This window comes from Myxocyprinus asiaticus, chromosome 17 (assembly GCF_019703515.2).
Source record: "Myxocyprinus asiaticus isolate MX2 ecotype Aquarium Trade chromosome 17, UBuf_Myxa_2, whole genome shotgun sequence".
In the NCBI taxonomy this organism is placed as follows: Eukaryota; Metazoa; Chordata; class Actinopteri; order Cypriniformes; family Catostomidae; genus Myxocyprinus; species Myxocyprinus asiaticus.
Genome location: NC_059360.1, coordinates 15,255,675 through 15,273,840, shown reverse-complemented (window position 1 = coordinate 15,273,840; position 18,166 = coordinate 15,255,675). Strand labels below are relative to the sequence as shown.

The 18,166-nt window shown below is 36.6% G+C and overlaps 2 protein-coding genes across 5 annotated transcripts in view; one reads left to right on the top strand and one right to left on the bottom strand.

Moving 5' to 3' along the window:
- LOC127454855 (echinoderm microtubule-associated protein-like 5) overlaps positions 1–11,995 on the top strand; it is a 206,223-nt gene extending 194,228 nt beyond the window's left edge. For all 4 annotated transcript variants that reach the window (XM_051722326.1, XM_051722324.1, XM_051722325.1 and 1 more), the window contains 4 exons: positions 6,015–6,118; positions 8,802–8,955; positions 10,068–10,168; positions 11,699–11,995. In XM_051722326.1, the coding sequence (XP_051578286.1) occupies positions 6,015–6,118; positions 8,802–8,955; positions 10,068–10,168; positions 11,699–11,735 (396 nt within the window). In that variant the 3' untranslated portion in view covers positions 11,736–11,995. The remainder of the gene's footprint in view (positions 1–6,014; positions 6,119–8,801; positions 8,956–10,067; positions 10,169–11,698) is intronic.
- A 3,460-nt stretch (positions 11,996–15,455) lies between these two features.
- On the bottom strand, positions 15,456–17,291 carry isca2 (iron-sulfur cluster assembly 2). Its single transcript, XM_051722384.1, has 4 exons — positions 17,185–17,291; positions 16,576–16,726; positions 16,240–16,355; positions 15,456–15,899 (listed from the first exon to the last, which is right to left on the bottom strand). The coding sequence occupies exons 1-4, from the start codon at positions 17,244–17,246 to the stop codon at positions 15,725–15,727; spliced, it is 504 nt and encodes a 167-aa protein (XP_051578344.1). The 5' UTR covers positions 17,247–17,291; the 3' UTR covers positions 15,456–15,724.
- Positions 17,292–18,166: the final 875 nt, after the last annotated feature.

Below are 18,166 nucleotides of genomic sequence, written 5' to 3'. Positions count from 1 at the left end.
GGGAGTACCTTTATTGGATGGATTAAGGTACTTAATAGACATCCGGTAGCGGCGGTACAAACAAATGGATTAATTTCAGATTTTTTTACTCTGGATAGGGGCGCCCGGCAGGGTTGCCCTCTTTCCCCATTATTGTTCTGTCTTTATTAGCAGCCGCGATAAGAAAGAAGGATGATTTTCCAGGGGTGATGGTGGGAGGTGTGGTGCATAAGCTTCTGCTTTATGCAGATTATATTTTATTATTCGTCTCCTACCCTTCTAGATCTATGCTTTGCCTCCACAGAATTATTCATTCCTTTTCTACTTTCTCGGGATACAGAGTTAATTGGTCTAAATCCGAAGCTTTGTCTCTGACAGCGTACTGCCCGATAACGGCTTTTCAGCTGGGCGCCTTTCAGTGGCCCAAGCAGGGCATTAAGTATTTGGACATTTTATTCCCAGCAAATTTGTGTGATTTAGTTAATTTTGACCCTTTAATAAAAAGGTTTTCGAGCGATGTGGGCAGGAGGGCTTCATTACATTTATCTATGATTAGGAAGGTTAATGTTATTAAAAATAATTGTATTCCAAAATTCAACTACCTGCTACAATCTCTCCCTGTAGATGTCCCCCTCTCTTATTTCAAGCAATTTGATAGCATAGCAAAGTCCTTCATTTGGAAAGGTAAACGTCCCTGATTATATTTCAGTAAGCTGCATAGGCCGATTGACAAAGGAGGGCTAGACCTACCCAAGATTTTGTTTTATTATTATGCGTTCGGTCTCAGACATTTGGCTCATTGGTTTCTTCCACCTGAGAGAGCCCCTCCCTGGTTTTGTATTGAACAGGAATTTCTTGCCCCTATTTCGCTATACAAAGCCTTTCTATCAAACTAACCGGAGAAGTTAAATTACACCCCAGTATCTCGCATTTGCACTCGGTATGGACAAAAGTGTCCAGGGTGTTTAATTCTGACATTTACTTAAATGTTGCCTCGAGCATATGGCTGAACCCAAAATTATGTATTAATAAGTCCCCTTTTTCCTGGTCAGAATGGATTGTGAGGGAGGTTAATACACTCGTTGACCTACAGTATATGAGAGCGGAGTGTTGAGATCCTTTGAAAATTTAGTTCAACATTTTAGGATTCCCAGATCTCAGTTCTTTAGGTATTTACCTGCTCTGTACTATTTTTGGGAGTAGCTTACACCCCCCTAAAGTGGCAGACACTCTGGGAGGGGTGATTACTGCTTTTGGAAAAGGTCATGAGGCATCAGTGTATTACTCCCTGCTAATTCAGAGTCTGGGGGACAGAGCTTTAACTTCTGTCAAGAGATTATGTGAGAAAGATTTAAACTTGGTATTGGAGGAGGGAGTGTGGGCTAGGATTCTAAAAAATTATAAGTCTGCATCTAGAGATGCAATTCAAATTGCCTTATGCAATTCAAGATTTTATGTAGATTCTATTGGACCCCCTCTTGATTGTATAGGCTTGGCCTTAAAGACACACCCACCTGCTGGCGATGCCAATCACAGGATGGAGACATGACCCATGTCTTTTGGTGGTGTGTTAAGATCCAGGAGTTTTGGCTGAAGGTTCAGAGATTTGTGTGTGACATATTGGGCACTCGGGTTTCATTTTGCCCCAGACTCTGTATTTTGGGCGATGGGGCGGTCAATGATGTAGAGAATAGAGACATACAGAGTTGGGTCCTAACCAGTGTCATGATCGCCAGGCAGATAGTTTTAAGGGGATGGAGGTCGGCTGGAGCGCCCTCATTTCAGGAGTGGTGCTCGGAGATGGGGACGGTGGTGGCCTTTGAAAAAAGGTCATTTAGATGACTGGGGAAATTGAACCTGTTTGTAGGGAAATGGGGCGGATATCTGGCATTTCTGGATGTGTGATTATCATTATTATTATTATTTTTGTGTGTGTGTATCTATAATCATGTATGACTACTGGGATGTTGTTGGGGGCCAGGGTGGGGTTGGGGATTGGGAGGGGAGGGGTAATAGTGGGGGTTAATTGTTGATTCAGTGTATATATGTTTTGTTTTTCTGTGTTCAATATGTGAATCAATAAAAATTGTTAATCAGAAAAAAAAGGAAAAAAAAAAAAGAAATATAAATAAGAGTATATACAAATATATACAAGAGTTATTCACTATAGAAACTGTTCTATAGTATGTTTTTGATTACTCCGTCTGTTGTCTCAGCTGTGATAAGCCATAATGTTGAAGCTGTTTAACTGTTTTTCCCAGCTTTAGTGTTGTAATATTAAACCGAGCAGTCATGGAGTCAGAGACAATGTCGAGGACTTCAAAGAAACCACTCGCTGACTGTAGTGCACTGACTCAATGCACGTCAAAATTTACTGGCTCATAACACATAAAAATGATCTTTTGTCACCACCTGCTGGCTAAAATCTTTAATGTCACAGGGAAAAATGAAAAGACACACATCTAGCTTCTTTTAACACATCTGAACTGCTCTTAAACTTTAGTTCAGAATGCCATGAACACAAGCGGAGTGATACAAACAGTAAAGCGTATGAGTGCTGCTGATCTGAGACATCAGTACTCATGGAACGTCTCTCCTCCAATCAGATTCGGGGACCAGAACTAACAGTTGTGTGTGTATATATATATATATATATATATATATATATATACACACTACCGTTCAAAAGTTTGGGGTCACTTGCCTGAAATGTTTTTCATGATCTTAAAAACCTTTTGATCTGAAGGCATATGCTTAAATGTTTGAAATTAGTTTTGTAGACAAAAATATAATTGTGCCACCATATTAATTTATTTAATTAAAGAACTAAAATTGTATTTAAAAAAAAAAAAAAAGTTTTTGAAATGGATGACTTGAACCAAATAGTTAAGAAAAACAGCCACTAAGTGCCCAGCATATATATGGGAACTCCTTTAATACTGTTTAAAAAGCATCCCAGGGTGATACCTCAAGAAGTTGGTTGAGAAAATGTCAAGAGTACATTTCTGCAAAATCTAGGCAATGTGTGGCTACTTTGAAGATGCTAAAATATAACACAGTTTTGATTTATTTTGGATTTTTTTAGTCACAACATAATTCCCACATTTCCATTTCTATTATTCCATAGTTGTGACAACTTTACTATTATTCTAAAATGTGAACAAAAATTATAATAAAGAATGAGTAAGTGACCCTAAACTTTTGAACAGTAGTGTATATATATATATATATATATATATATATATATATATATATATATATATATACACAGTGGCAAGAAAAAGTATGTGAACCCTTTGTAATTACCTGCATTTATGTATAAATTTGTCTTAAAATCTGGTTTGATCTTCATCTGTGTTACAATAATGAACAAACACGATCTATTTGAACTAATAACACACAAATTATTGTATTGTTCTTGTACATATCAAATACATCAATCAAGGCTTACATCAACAAAAGCTAATTAGAGTCAGGAGTTGGCAAACGTGGCATCCAATTAATGAAATGAGGTCGGAGGTGTGGGTTAAAGCTACTTTGACTTATAAAAAGCACTCAAACATTTTGAGTTTGCTATTCATAAGAAGCATCCACTGATGTGGACCATGCCTTTCAAAAAAGAGATCTCAGAAGACCAATGATCAAATTATATATATATATATATATATATATACAGGTGCATCTCAATAAATTAGAATGTCGTGGAAAAGTTCATTTATTTCAGTAATTCAACTCAAATTGTGAAACTCGTGTATTAAATAAATTCAATGCACACAGACTGAAGTAGTTTAAGTCTTTGGTTCTTTTAATTGTGATGATTTTGGCTCACATTTAACAAAAACTCAAAAAATTTGAATATGGTGACATGCCAATCAGCTAATCAACTAAAAACACCTGCAAAGGTTTCCTGAGCCTTCAAAATGGTCTCTCAGTTTGGTTCACTAGGCTACACAATCATGGGGAAGACTGCTGATCTGACAGTTGTCCAGAAGACAATCATTGACACCCTTCACAAGGAGGGTAAGCCACAAACATTCATTGCCAAAGAAGCTGGATGTTCACAGAGTGCTGTATCCAAGCATGTTAACAGAAAGCTGAGTGGAAGAAAAAGATGCACAACCAACCGAGAGAACCGCAGCCTTATGAGGATTGTCAAGCAAAATCGATTAAAGAATTTGGCTGAACTTCACAAGGAATGGACTGAGCCACTCCTGAACCACAGACAACGTCAGAGGCGTCTTACCTGGGCTAAGGAGAAGAACTGGACTGTTGCCCAGTGGTGCAAAGTCCTCTTTTCAGATGAGAGCAAGTTTTGTATTTCATTTGGAAACCAAGGTCCTAGAGTCTGGAGGAAGGGTGGAGAAGTTCGTAGCCCAAGTTGCTTGAAGTCCAGTGTTAAGTTTCCACAGTCTGTGATGATTTGGGGTGCAATGTCATCTGCTGGTGTTGGTCCATTGTGTTTTTTGAAAACCAAAGTCACTGCACCCGTTTACCAAGACATTTTGGAGCACTTCATGCTTCCTTCTGCTGACCAGCTTTTTAAAGATGCTGATTTAATTTTCCAGCAGGATTTGGCACCTGCCCACACTGCCAAAAGCACCAAAAGTTGGTTAAATGACCATGGTGTTGGTGTGCTTGACTGGCCAGCAAACTCACCAGAGCTGAACCCCATAGAGAATCTATGGGGTATTGTCAAGAGGAAAATGAGAAACAAGAGACCAAAAAATGCAGATGAGCTGAAGGCCACTGTCAAAGAAACCTGGGCTTCCATACCACCTCGGCAGTGCCACAAACTGATCACCTCCATGCCACGCCGAATTGAGGCAGTAATTGAAGCAAAAGGAGCCCCTACCAAGTATTGAGTACATATACAGTAAATAAACATACTTTCCAGAAGGTCAACAATTCACTAAAAAAATTTTTTTTATTGGTCTTATGATGTATTCTAATTTTTTGAGATAGTGAATTGGTGGGTTTTGTTAAATGTGAGCCAAAATCATCACAATTAAAAGAACCAAAGACTTAAACTACTTCAGTCTGTGTGCATTGAATTTATTTAATACACGAGTTTCACAATTTGAGTTGAATTACTGAAATAAATGAACTTTTCCACGACATTCTAATTTACTGAGATGCACCTGTATATATATATATATATATATATATATATATATATATATATTTGCATAAAGCTGGAAAGTGTTACAAAGTTATCTCAAAGAGCTTAGATATTCATCTGTCCACAGTTAGACAAATTGTCTATAAATGGTACTGTGTACTGTGGCTACTCTCCATAGAAGTGGCCATCCAGCCAAGATGACTCAAAGGGCACACCGTAGAATGCTCAATGAGGTAAACAAGAATCCTAGAGTGACAGCTAAAGACATGAAGGAACCACTGGAACTGGTATTTGCCTGAAGTTTGCCAAATACCATCAGCTAGTATTACCATTCACCTGAATGGCAGTTGCTTGGTTGGCGCAGCCACTCTTGGACGTACGCAATTTGAAAACTGCCATCTTTGCTCATGAGAGCTTCATACATTTTTGAGCCAATAAACTGACCCATAAATGTCATGTGACTGATCACTTGCTGCATGAAAATAACGCTGATTAGCACCACAAGAACTTGCTGTTTCAAGCCCTTCACTAGTGACTATCTTGAGTAGTGATGTAACAATATAATTACATTTCACGCTTAAATAGCCGTCCAAAATATTAAACATGTAATTAAATATTTGCAATATATATGTTGCTGGCAAAAACATTTATTTGGCCAGTATATGTCTACTTTGGATCCGAAAAACATCTGTTACACTGACGACCATGCAAGAGGTTTAGTTACAGCATCTTCCAGCATTTTCTAAGTATTTTAATAGTGTGGTGAAATATAGAAGTCTCTTCTTCTTCTTTTAAATACACATATTTACCTGTGTGTAATGTGTAAATTGACATACTCTTTGCTGTTGCTGCCAGGCTGTGTTGGTCGGCCCTAGACAACCTCATTCATTCTGCCTTTACATATTGTTCTCTGCAGTTGTCAACTGGTGCTTATAAACGTGTTGTCTATGAGGTGCCCTCTGGGAAGCAAGTCACTGAGCAAGCATTGATTGACAGAATAACCTGGGCCACATGGACAAGGTAACTAACTGCACCCACACTCACATTTGATCTCATTCACTACACGTATTTGTACGTAACATCTGTATGTGAACATTTTCCCACAGAAATGATAAATCTCAACTCAATCTACCAGTAAATACACAAAAATCACATACTCATTTTGGCATTAGAATCATGTGTTAAGTCGAAATATGTGTGAATATATAAACATACAAAAACACCAAAATATATACTAATAGCATATATACTGTGTATAATATATATTTATATATACTGTATATACACCAATCAGCCACAACATTAAAACCACCTGCCTAATATTGTGTAGGTCCTCCTCGTGCTGCCAAAACAGCACCAACCCGCATCTCAGAATAGCATTCTGAGATTATATTCTTCTCACCACAATTGTACAGAGCGATTATCTAAGTTATACAAATAAATTATTATCTACCATTCTGAGTAAATTCTAGAGACTGTTTTGCGTGAAAATCCCAGGAGATCAGCAGTTACAGAAATACTCAAACCAGCCCATCTGGCACCAACAATCATGCCACAGTCCAAATCACTAAGATCACATTTTTTCCCCATTCTGATGGTTGATGTAATCATTTTCTGAAGCTCCTGACCCATATCTGCATGATTTTATGCACCACACTGCTGCCACATGATTGGCTGATTAGATAATCATATGGATGATTGTTGGTGCCAGACAGGCTGGTTTGAGTATTTCTGTAACTCCTGGGATTTTCACACACAACAGTCTCTAGAATTTACTGTGAATGGTGCCAAAAACAAAAAACATCCAGTGAGCAGCAGTTCTGCGGACGGAAATGCCTTCTTGATGAGAGCGGTCAATGGAGAATGGCCAGACTGGTTCAAACTGACAAAGTCTACAGTAACTCCGATAACCGCACTGTAAAATACTGGTGAGAAGAATAGCATCTCAGAATGCTATTCTGTGATGTGGGTTGGTGCTGTTTTGTGGCACGAGGAGGACCTACACAATATTAGGCAGGTGGTTTTCATTTTGTGGCTGATCGGTATATACAGTTGAAGTCAGAGGTTTACATACACCTTAGCCAAATACATTAAACTCAGTTCCTGACATTTAATCATAGAAAACATTCCCTGTTTTAGGTCAGTTAGGATCACTACTTTATTTTAAGAATGTGAAATGTCATAATAATAGTAGAGAGAATGATTTATTGCAGATTTTATTTCTTCCATCACATTCCCAGTGGGTCAGAAGTTTACATACACTTTGGTAGTATTTGGTAGCATTGCCTTTAAATTGTTTAACTTGGGTCAAACGTTTTGGGTAGCCTTCCACAAGCTTCTCACAATAAGTTTCTGGAATTTTGGTCCATTCCTCCAGACAGAACTGGTGTAACTGAGTCAGGTTTGTAGGCCTCCTTGCTCGCACATGCTTTTTAAGTTCGGCCCACAAATTTTCTATCAGACTGAGGTCAGGGCTTTCTGATAGCCACTCCAGTACCTTGACTTTGTTGTCCTTAAGCCATTTTGCCAGAAATTTGGAGGTATGCTTAGGGTCATTGTCCATTTGGAAGACCCATTTGCCACTGAGCTTTAACTTCCTGGCTGATGTCTTGAGATGTTGCTTCAATATATCCACATAATTTTCCTTCCTCATGATGCCATCTATTTGTGAAGTGCACCAGTCCCTCTTGAAGCAAAGCATCCCCACATCAGGATGGTGTTCTTCGGCTTGCAAGCCTCACCCTTTTTGCTCCAAACAAAACGATGATCATTATGGTGAAACAGTTCAATATTTGTTTCATTAGACATTTCCCAAAAAGTAAGATCTTTGTCCCCATGTGCACTTGCAAACTGTAGTCTGGCTTTGTTATGGCGGTTTTGGAGCAGTGGATCTTCCTTGCTGAACAGCCTTTCAGGTTATGTTAATATAGGACTTGTTTTACTGTGGATATAGATACTTTTCTACCTGTTTCCTCCAGCATCTTCACAAGGTCCTTTGTTGTTGTTCTGGGATTGATTTGCACTTTTCGCACCAAACTACATTCATCTCTAGGACACAGAATGCATCTCCTTCCTGAGCGGTATGATGGCTGTGTGGTAACATGGTGTTTATACTTGAGTACTATTGTTTGTACAGATGAACGTGGTACTTTTAGGCATTTGGAAATTACTCCCAAGGATGAACCAGACTTGTGGAGGTCCACAATTTTATTTCTGAGGTCTTGGCTGATTTCTTTTGATTTTCCCATGCTGTCAAGCAAAGAGGCACTGAGATTGAAGGTAGGCCCTAAAATACATCCACAGGTACACCTCCAATTCAGTACACCTCCTATCAGAAGCTAATTGACCAATTGTCTAAAGGCGTGACATCATTTTCTGGAATTTTCCAAGCTGCTTAAAGGCACAGTTAACTTAGTGTATGTAAACTTCTGACCCACTGGAATTGTAATATAGTCAATTAAAAGTGAAACAATCTGTCTGTAAACAATTGTTGGAAAAATTACTCGTGTCATGCACAAAATAGATGTCCTAAATGACTTGCCAAAACTATAGTGTGCTAATATTAAATCTGTGGAGTGGTTAAAAAATGAGTTTTAATGATTTAAACCTAAGTGTATGTAAACGTCTGACTTCAACTGTATATACTGTATATATATTGAATGTAATGTTACTGTAGTGCTAAAGTGTTTGTGTGTGTCTGTAGTGTCCTGGGGGACGAGGTGGTGGGAATCTGGTCCAGGAACACAGATAAAGCAGATGTCACCTGTGCGTGTGTCTCACACTCCGGCATCAACATTGTCACAGGCGACGACTTTGGAATGGTAAAGCTGTTCGACTTTCCGTGCCCAGAGAAGTTTGTAAGTATACTGCATTTCTCTATAATACTTTTATGGGGGGTTTTTTTGTTTGTTTTTTTTTAAAGTTTTTTGTTTTGAAAGTTTGACAATATAAACTGACCAACTGTCAATTTTTAACAATCTGTTGTGCATTTGACAAATAACTCATCATTTACTCACCCTTATGCCATCCCAGATGTGTATGACTTTTGTTCTTCTGCTGAACACAAACAAAGATTTTAAGAAGAATATCTCAGCTCTGTAGGTCCATACAGTCTATGGTGATCAGACCTTTGTAGCTCCAAAAATCAGTAATCCATTTGACTCCAGTGGTTAAATCTATATCTTCAGAAGTTATATAAGTGTGGGTGAGAAACGGATCAATATTTAAGTTCTTTTTTACTAAAAATTTCCACTTTCACGTTCTTTTGTTTTTGGTGATTTGTATTTTTTGTGCATATCGCCACCTATTGGGCAGGGAGGATCATTTATATTTATATTATATTTATCGTAAAAAGGACTTAAATGTTGCTCTGTTTCTCACCCACACCCATCATATCACTTCTGAAGATATACATTTAACTGCATGGTGTCGCATGGATTAATTTTATGCTGCCTTTATATGTATTTTGGAAGTTCTGGCCACCATTCACTTGCATTGTATGGACCTACAGAGCTGAAATATTCTTCTAAAAATCTTCATTTGTGTTCAGCAGAAGAAAGAAAGTCATACACATCTGGGATGGCAATAGGGTGAGTAAATGATAAGAGAATTTTCATATTTGGGTGAATTATCCATTTAAGCTATTTCAATCTAGCCACTGTGCTTTTATTGTTCCAAAACTGAACAGGACTCTTACTAGTTCTGCATATTGTATTTACTGAATGCTAAGGAAAAAAGCACATGACAGGGAATCACATGAGTCAATAAAAACAGCTGAATGTGGCACAGCTTAAGGTTTATAACTTCTGTAAAAAGGATTTCTACCAACACAGCTCAATACATTCCCACAACTGAACAACTGGGATTTTAAAAATTTTATTAAAAAGTAAAAAATGTACCCTCTTCTTACATATTCCTGCTTCCTTCAGGATAAAATAGCAAATTGTCTCATTAGAATTTGTGTCCTCAGGCCAAACACAAGCGTTTTCTGGGCCACTCCGCCCACCTGACCAACATCCGCTTCACCAGTGGGGATCGATATGTTGTCAGTGCCGGAGGAGACGATAGAAGGTGTGTGTTCTGTTAAACTCTGCAGTTTTAACTGATGTGGTTTCATATCATTTGAATACTTACTTTTCCTTTTTCCTTTTTAAAATCAGCATATTGTGACAATGCTGTCAGTGTTTGCCTTCTCTTTGTTATAATTTCAGGATCCAGTTCATCAGTGTAGTTTTACCAAAAGAACATTCAGTTTTGATCTATTGACTCATGTACAGTTATTTAAGTCATCTGTTCCAAAAATATAGTGAGCTGCCTTTCTGTCTACAGCTTATATAGACAGTAGATCCTAACTGATTTCATGGGCAGCAAGTCTGTGTGCCTCTCAAATAGCGCTGCTCACATGAAGCACAGGAGAGACACGACTCACAATTCAGTATTGAGTGAATTTATTTCAGTATAATCATCACCCTGAATAACTGTTTTCTAAAGAGCTGTTTATACATGGAGAAAGCTATCTGCAAGCATTGTTTCAATGCACTATATGATTGCCTTCTCAGCAAAGAATACAAACGATGTTGCCTTAGAATCTGGCCAAAACAAGGTTTCTTATAAGGCAAAATAATGTTACTGTCTACCTTTCGGAATCTTCATCTAGGGATAGCACCTAAAAATGCTGTCTAGGTAGGCAGCTCACAAGGATTTAGAACAGAGCTATTGAAAACATTCTTGTTGGTAATGTTTTTCATATTTGTGTCAGTGATGTCAAAAATGCAATTCACTCAAAACAATTACTTGAATACACCTCAACTATGATAAACATGTTTTCGATTTCTGAGTTCTAATTCATTTTGATAATTTTTTCTGGGTTTTAAAGTCAAAAATGTCTGAATGGTGTAACCGTCCAGAGAGAAATAAATAAATATGTAAATAAAAGTCTCATTAAAAGCTGAAAAAAGTAGTTTGGAATCATGTTATTATTATTTCTTTTATTATTATTTTTTTTTAAATAATCAGTGAAACCATTTTGTTTTAAAATACCATTAATATTTGAAAAACTTGCCCACCAAATCAGTCAGGTGGTGTAATTAACATTAAGGTAGCCATTCTGTTGTCAAAACACAAACAGAGAGGACCCTTTAGACACTCATGACTGTGTGAAAAAAGAAATCACATGTTTTGCTATTTTTATGAAAAGGCACATTTTGTTTAGGTCAAATATTTGGGAAGAAAACAAAAACATGAGAAATATTTAAGTAAAATATTAAAAAAAAGAAAGTCGTGTAAACTATTTATAGTATTTTAATTCCTTTTACGTGATGGTTACACTTCTTGACATTTTTTGTAGAAAATGCTATAAATGTTTTTAAAAAAATGTATGCAACCAACATGGACACAAATATTACATTTCTACGAACATGGCATGTTTGTTTTACATTACATTTTTAAAAGATTTATATTGTTTTTACATTATTTTTGTAATTAGTTTAAAAAAAAAAAAACATATTCATTACAAAACAGATAAGTAAAAAAAAAGTACCACCTCGGACATCCTTATTTGTCAATGACCCACTTTCTCCTTGTACTTTTTTCTCCAATCAGCCTATTTGTGTGGCGATGTATCCACACTCCTCATTGAGGGCAAGCAGTCTTCACATCTCCAATGCCTCAAAACCATCATGAGCCCTGCTGACTGCATGAGTGAACAGAATCATAGAGTGAGGAACATCAGATAGTGGTCTTCAAACATCTGTCTTATTTATGACTAAGTGCAGGCATCCTAGGCTTTGTTCAGACTGGTATCAAAAATATGGCAAATATATATATTTTTTTTTGTTAAATGATTTTTTGCCATATCCGACCATTTGCCATTTTTGCCAAGTCCAATTAGTTGTTTGTAGTCTGAACAGAAAAATAGCAATTCAGTGTTTACAAACCTTATCCAAACCAGATCCATATGTTGTGTGAAATGTTGTGACCGAATTCATCATCAATTTATTTTTGGTTATTCGGGCTGTGACACCTATATAACAGCATAAAAATGTGCACAATATTGTCCGGAGCTCTGTCCTAATCAGTGTAATCCGATTACAAAGTATTTAGTTACTGTAATTTAAATACTTTTAGTCATACAAGTAGTGTAATGCATTACATTTTAAATTCTTGTTATCAGATTACAGTTACTGACTTTCAATTAATTTATTTATTTTTATGTACATTATAGGGGTATACCTATTTCTGATATATTTTTTATGTGGAATACATGAATTATGGCCCCGTAATGAGTCATTGTGAAGGAGAAATGTGAGGTGATGAGTCATGAATTGTATCAATGAACAAGAATGAAATATAGACATTATTTTTTATTTGTTGAGTGGAAATGTTTTAGAAAGTAACTTAAAAGTAAAGTAATTGGTAAAGTAATCTGATTACAATTTTAGAGAAATAATTAGACATTTGAATTGGCGGAGCTGGGGGGTGGCCAAGGGTGGCCGCTGCACCTCTCTGTCCCAGGTGTCACTATATGCCCCCCCCCGACAATACGGAAATGCTGCCTGAAAATTTCTGTGCCACTACAGACTGATCACTGGCCCCTGCCAGGCCACCCCTGTGAAAAACTCCTGGCTCGGCCCCTGTTCATTTGTAGTGGATTACTATAACACTGGTCCTAATACACTCATTTCCACTCACTCTTTGCATTATGTGACATTCATTATGAAATTCAAGTATGAATGTGTAAAATGCCTCTGTCACTGAACTCTTTTCCATCCTCTCTTTCAACACTGATAGCTACTCTCACACTTAGACCATTACTTTAGCAGCCAACGTAGATACTCCGGATATTGAGCACACTGAACAAATGGATCAGATTTCTTCACTTCTGAAATGAATGTGTGGACAGTTAGTCCTGTAGATCGGATTTTAAAAAAAATAATCGGATTTGTGTGCAGTGTAAACAAAGCCTTAATGCGCTGCAAGCACGGTCAATACCCATACCTGAACTGAACAGTTTTTGAATGACATTTGGGTTGAAGTTTCCCAAGACCCAACTGTTAAATGAACTTGTCAGATGTGTGTGTTTACCCCCTAATTAAAAAAAAAAAAAAAATTCTTGTTACAAGTTCTAGTATGTCTTTTGTTTTCTGTCTGTATCATAGTTTCTAAGATTTTCTTCCAAATGAAAAAGAACTTGTAGCAAGCTAAGTACGATTAGCCTTAAACTACCCGTTGGGTGTTGTTTGTTCATTTAGGTGTGCTGTTTTTGTTGGAGATTCCCATTTTGTATGATAACCTGATTTTTGTTGAATTTGTTTATCTGCTGGTTTGGTTTGTTGGTTCTTTTTGAAGATTCATAGATCTCCTGTGGCCTTCTCCCTGAATGTAACACGTGTGTTATGTTCTCGGATGTCAGCATGCCAAAGCATTCTATGCACTGTATACTTGACCTGCTCACTGTGGTAGTCCAGTGGTCTTTTAATGTTGAATCTTGAACGTGGTATTCAATCATTAAACCTCAGTCCCCCTGAACCATAGATGACACTCCTAACCGCATATGTAGCAACTTTAGCTCTATTAGTAAACTTGAGATATGTCTGTTTGTGCGTGTAGGTATGAACTGTATGCTAAGTGTTTCATGTCTGAGATCAAGTTTAAAAGAAAAAACAGTAATGCAATTCCTCAGAAAAATGAATTAAAAGAGTTTGTTTCTATGCTGTCTTATCCCGAATCACTGTTCATCTTGCTGCTGAAGCCTTGATGACATTACATTTCATTCTGATTTGGAATCAAAGTTTTTTTTTTTTTTAAATTGTCGAGGCTCGGAGTGAACTGAAGATATGAAATGCAACATTTTCTGTCCTTCAGTGTGTCATTCTCATTGAAAGAGATGTTTAATGCATATGTTCATTTTCTTATCAATGTAAATATCATTTGTAAAGACATTCTTTTGTATATTTTTGTGAAATGTTTATTAAAAGACAACTTTAATAATAAAACAAGATGTGCATATATATGTATATATATGTAATATATATATATATATATATATATCGAATTCATTTGTTCAAATTCAAGTACTGTCACATGTTACTGAATGAATGTTTACGGGAAGATGAAATACTTCTGGAAAGTTGACGTCCTGCGGTGTGACAGGCATTACTGCTACAACTATTTTAAACATTATTTTGCTGGGGGTTTTTTTGGGTGGAGTGGGGCAGTTTATGATTTTTTTATGTATGCATGTAGCTTGACATTTTTCAATTTCAATTTTTATTGAAATAAAAAACAGGAAATATTTGTACTTTTAAAAAGTAATTTGTCACACTACATGACCATTTAAAATGAATATGTGAAGGCAAACACTGATTACAAATGGTCAAAAAATGAATGACCAATTACAGGATCTTAGATAAACACGTTCTCTCATACAGTCGCCTAAATGTTCATCTAAAATCTGGATTAAAAAGAGTTACGCTAATGAGAGCTAATGTTATGCGTATATACAGTGTAACTACACATACACTGTAAAACATTTTGAGAAAATTACACATTAGCTTAAAAGGCCATCTCACAAGTGACACGTAGTTGTTCCAGTTCAGTGCTAGTTCTACAACTGCATATTATTTAGATTTTTCCCCTTAATTTGTAAAAAAAAAAAAAAAAAAAATCAATAAAATGTTTTGGAACACCAACCCCTAAAAGCACAATTTAGACAACTTCACAGCTTAACACATTTTTAATTTAACACAAATATATAACAAAAACTGTCAAACAAAATAAAAATACATGCTGCATATTTCTGCTTATAAAAACCTCCAGAATGCCTTGCCCATTGACTTCCATTGTGAGCGCATTACTATAAATGTGTCTTTTGTTTCTTAAAAGCTGAGGGACCATTATAATATTTTCAGTAGTAATAATAATGAACCTGTATTGGACCTGCAACATTCCTTTAAAATCTTTTGACACTGTTTGGCTTTGATCATCTCCAGAGAGACCTTGTCAACACTAAAAAATTTGCTTTATGGAAAACTGATTTATATAATCTAATCAAGTCACCATTAAATACAAAATTCACATTCCTTCATGTTTCTCATAAAATAATGCTAAAGTTGACCTTTTCACCATCACATGATTCTGATGTGCCTCAGAACACTGCAACACTCCTGGAATGTTATTGGACTGTGATATTTCCAGAAACAACTATTCACAAGTCCGTATGATTCAATTCACAAAATAAAAAGCAGTTATAAGATGAGCTACACCTGATCTTGAGAATATTCTAGAAATAAAAATATATCAGTCTCAACAGCCACTCTGCACAATAGAAAATGAAAATTCAGAAATATCTGCAACAAAGTACATGACTTATAACTTTATTGGAAATATATTTACAATCTTCTTTATATACAACACAAACAGCTGTAGGTTCTGCATTCTGTTGTCCTCCATCATGTGACGTCTGTAGCTGTTAATCAATGGTTTCATCATTTATCAGAGACCAACATATTAACAAAACTGTAAATGATGCTTCTGATTGATCTTAAATAAGCATATAGCCACACATACATTAACAACTTATGGTTATATGGCTAATAAATTCTACTAAATTGATGGAGAGGATGAGCGTCAGACTTTAATAGAGAAGGATGAGCCACATGAGCAGCCGTGGTCTGCCTGCGGGTTCTTTAACACCTGAAAGGACGAACGGATGAGCTCCTGACTGAAGTCAACAGTGGATCCTTTCACAAACTCCAGACTGTCCTGGTCAATTATCACCCCGACACCGTTTCTTTCGAACACTCTGGAAAGGCACCAAAGCAGAAATAAATGCAGGAGATCAACCAAAATTCTTGAATTAGGTTTATTTTTTCTTACTACACTGGCGAATGATTTTTTTTTGTTTTTACCTTTAATGTTAGAAAATTTAGTGAGGTTTATGACTCAAATTCTGGTAACAGGCCTTGAAAAATTAAAACAGCTTATATAATATTAAGTTATATTTAGTTGTAACTCTTTCTGAATATTAAGCAACTCAATCACTGGTGCTTTGCTGAAAAAGAACTACATTTTATTTCATTTTTCAAGTCCAATATTTGTATCCTATTTGTGGAAAGCGCCTACACATTGATTGTTGTCATTACCTGTCATCTTCGTTTCTGACATTGTCCACTGAGAATTTATACTGGAAGCCTGAACAACCGCCTCCCTCCACTGTTATCCTCAGATACTCTCCTTTATCCATAATCTCAGTAAGCCTCTGCAGAAATACCAAAATATATCACAATCATACAAGGATTATTATTTTATGCCTTTGCCTAGGATGATGAGTTTATTTGTAACTCTCACAAGTGTGATCACTGTTTTTCCATGCATTAAAAAAATGTGCATACTGTGTACAGTATACATAATCTACACTGCAGCAATAGTAAGTAGTACGGTAGTATGCTATTGAGAACACAGCCTGACTGTCCTCAGACCTTGACACAGGATTCACTGAGATCAATTCTGTCATCAGATGGACTGGAGGGGTTTTGTTGCTCTGTGGAAAAAGAGGTGCTGCTGTAGCACACAGTGGATGTAGAGGGTGAGATGAGACGTGCTGGACATGTTCTTCTCACTGAGGACACCCTGGAGAACAATGTCAGAGAACGATTATACAAACTTGATCATACTACACATATGGCCATTGAGTGGATATCCACATCATATGTCAATATCAATATCAATATGATTATATTCAATGACAAATGGAATATGACACAGAATAAAAAGGCTTTGGCTTTATATGTATAATACAAAAAGATTATTAAAGTTAGCAAAGAAGAGTTATTATCCACTCCTTGGTTGTTTGTCATTTAATTACTTACAGTTACGTAACCAACTCTTTCGCTTTACATATTGATTATTAGTCGACTTTCACTTGCTGCTGAGAATTGTTTTTCAAAGTTAAAAGGTTGTCAACTGCAGCTAGCTAACTACAGCAACATTGCTCTGAAGCTATTTGCATTAGTCATTATCCAAACAAACTATGCCGCTTTATATTAAACAAGGCAACAGAGAGGATCATTTCGGTAATTTACGCATACTTCAGAAGCTGAAATGAAGCTGTTTTCGAGGCGCCGATGAGAAGCCTTCTGGCGAATGACATGTTTTATAACGCAGACAGAATTGCGCAGGCGCATAAGGGAAGGGGGGGGGGGGGGGGGGGTTCTTCTTCTTCTATTTTATGGCGGATCGCAACTTAACAGTGCATTACCGCCACCTACTGTTAGCATGGACCAGAATCTCTAAACCTCCACTAACTATCCTCTCTTCCCTGCCTCTTGACCTGTCAGAGCTAAAGCTTCAGCCAGCGCTGCATGTTCAGCTCCTCTGGACTCAACACATAGTACAGACCAGAGGAGCGGGAGAATGAGAAGAAAAAAAAAATGTAAATGTGACTATACTAAAGTTTCTATTTATCCATCAATATCTTTATCTTTAATATACTCCCATCACTTAAATCCTACCAATTAACCCTTGTGCGACCTTCGGGACATTTCTGTCTTTTTCATTTTTTTTATTTTTTTTTTTTTATTTTATTATCATTTTGCCTGTGTTAATAACTTTTGCCAAAGGTGTTTATTTTGGGGGGAATTTTGATATTTCAACCTCAGTTCCTACATCTATAATACACTGTGTACATAAAATAGTTACACTCAGGACCTTCAGGACAAAAATGTCTCCATTGAAAACCATAAAATGTGCAATATTTGATCCCAGTGCAATTTAAGCATAAAATCACGAATTTTATGATATTATGCTTTCATTCCAGAGCCCTGGCATCAAGATTAAAAAAAATAATAATAATATTTTTCCACCAGATGGTGCCATTTTCCTCATGTTTAGCCTATGGAGTAAATACATGCTTTTTTCATATTTTCTGTTTGCTGTATTATAGAGCACTGCAGGCCAACTGAATAAATGATGCAGCTAAAATTGTGTGGTTGTGTTGGTATGGATGTCAGAGTGTGTTTTGTATGTGTGTATTGAGAAATGTGTGTGTGTGTGTGTGTGTGTGTGTGTGTG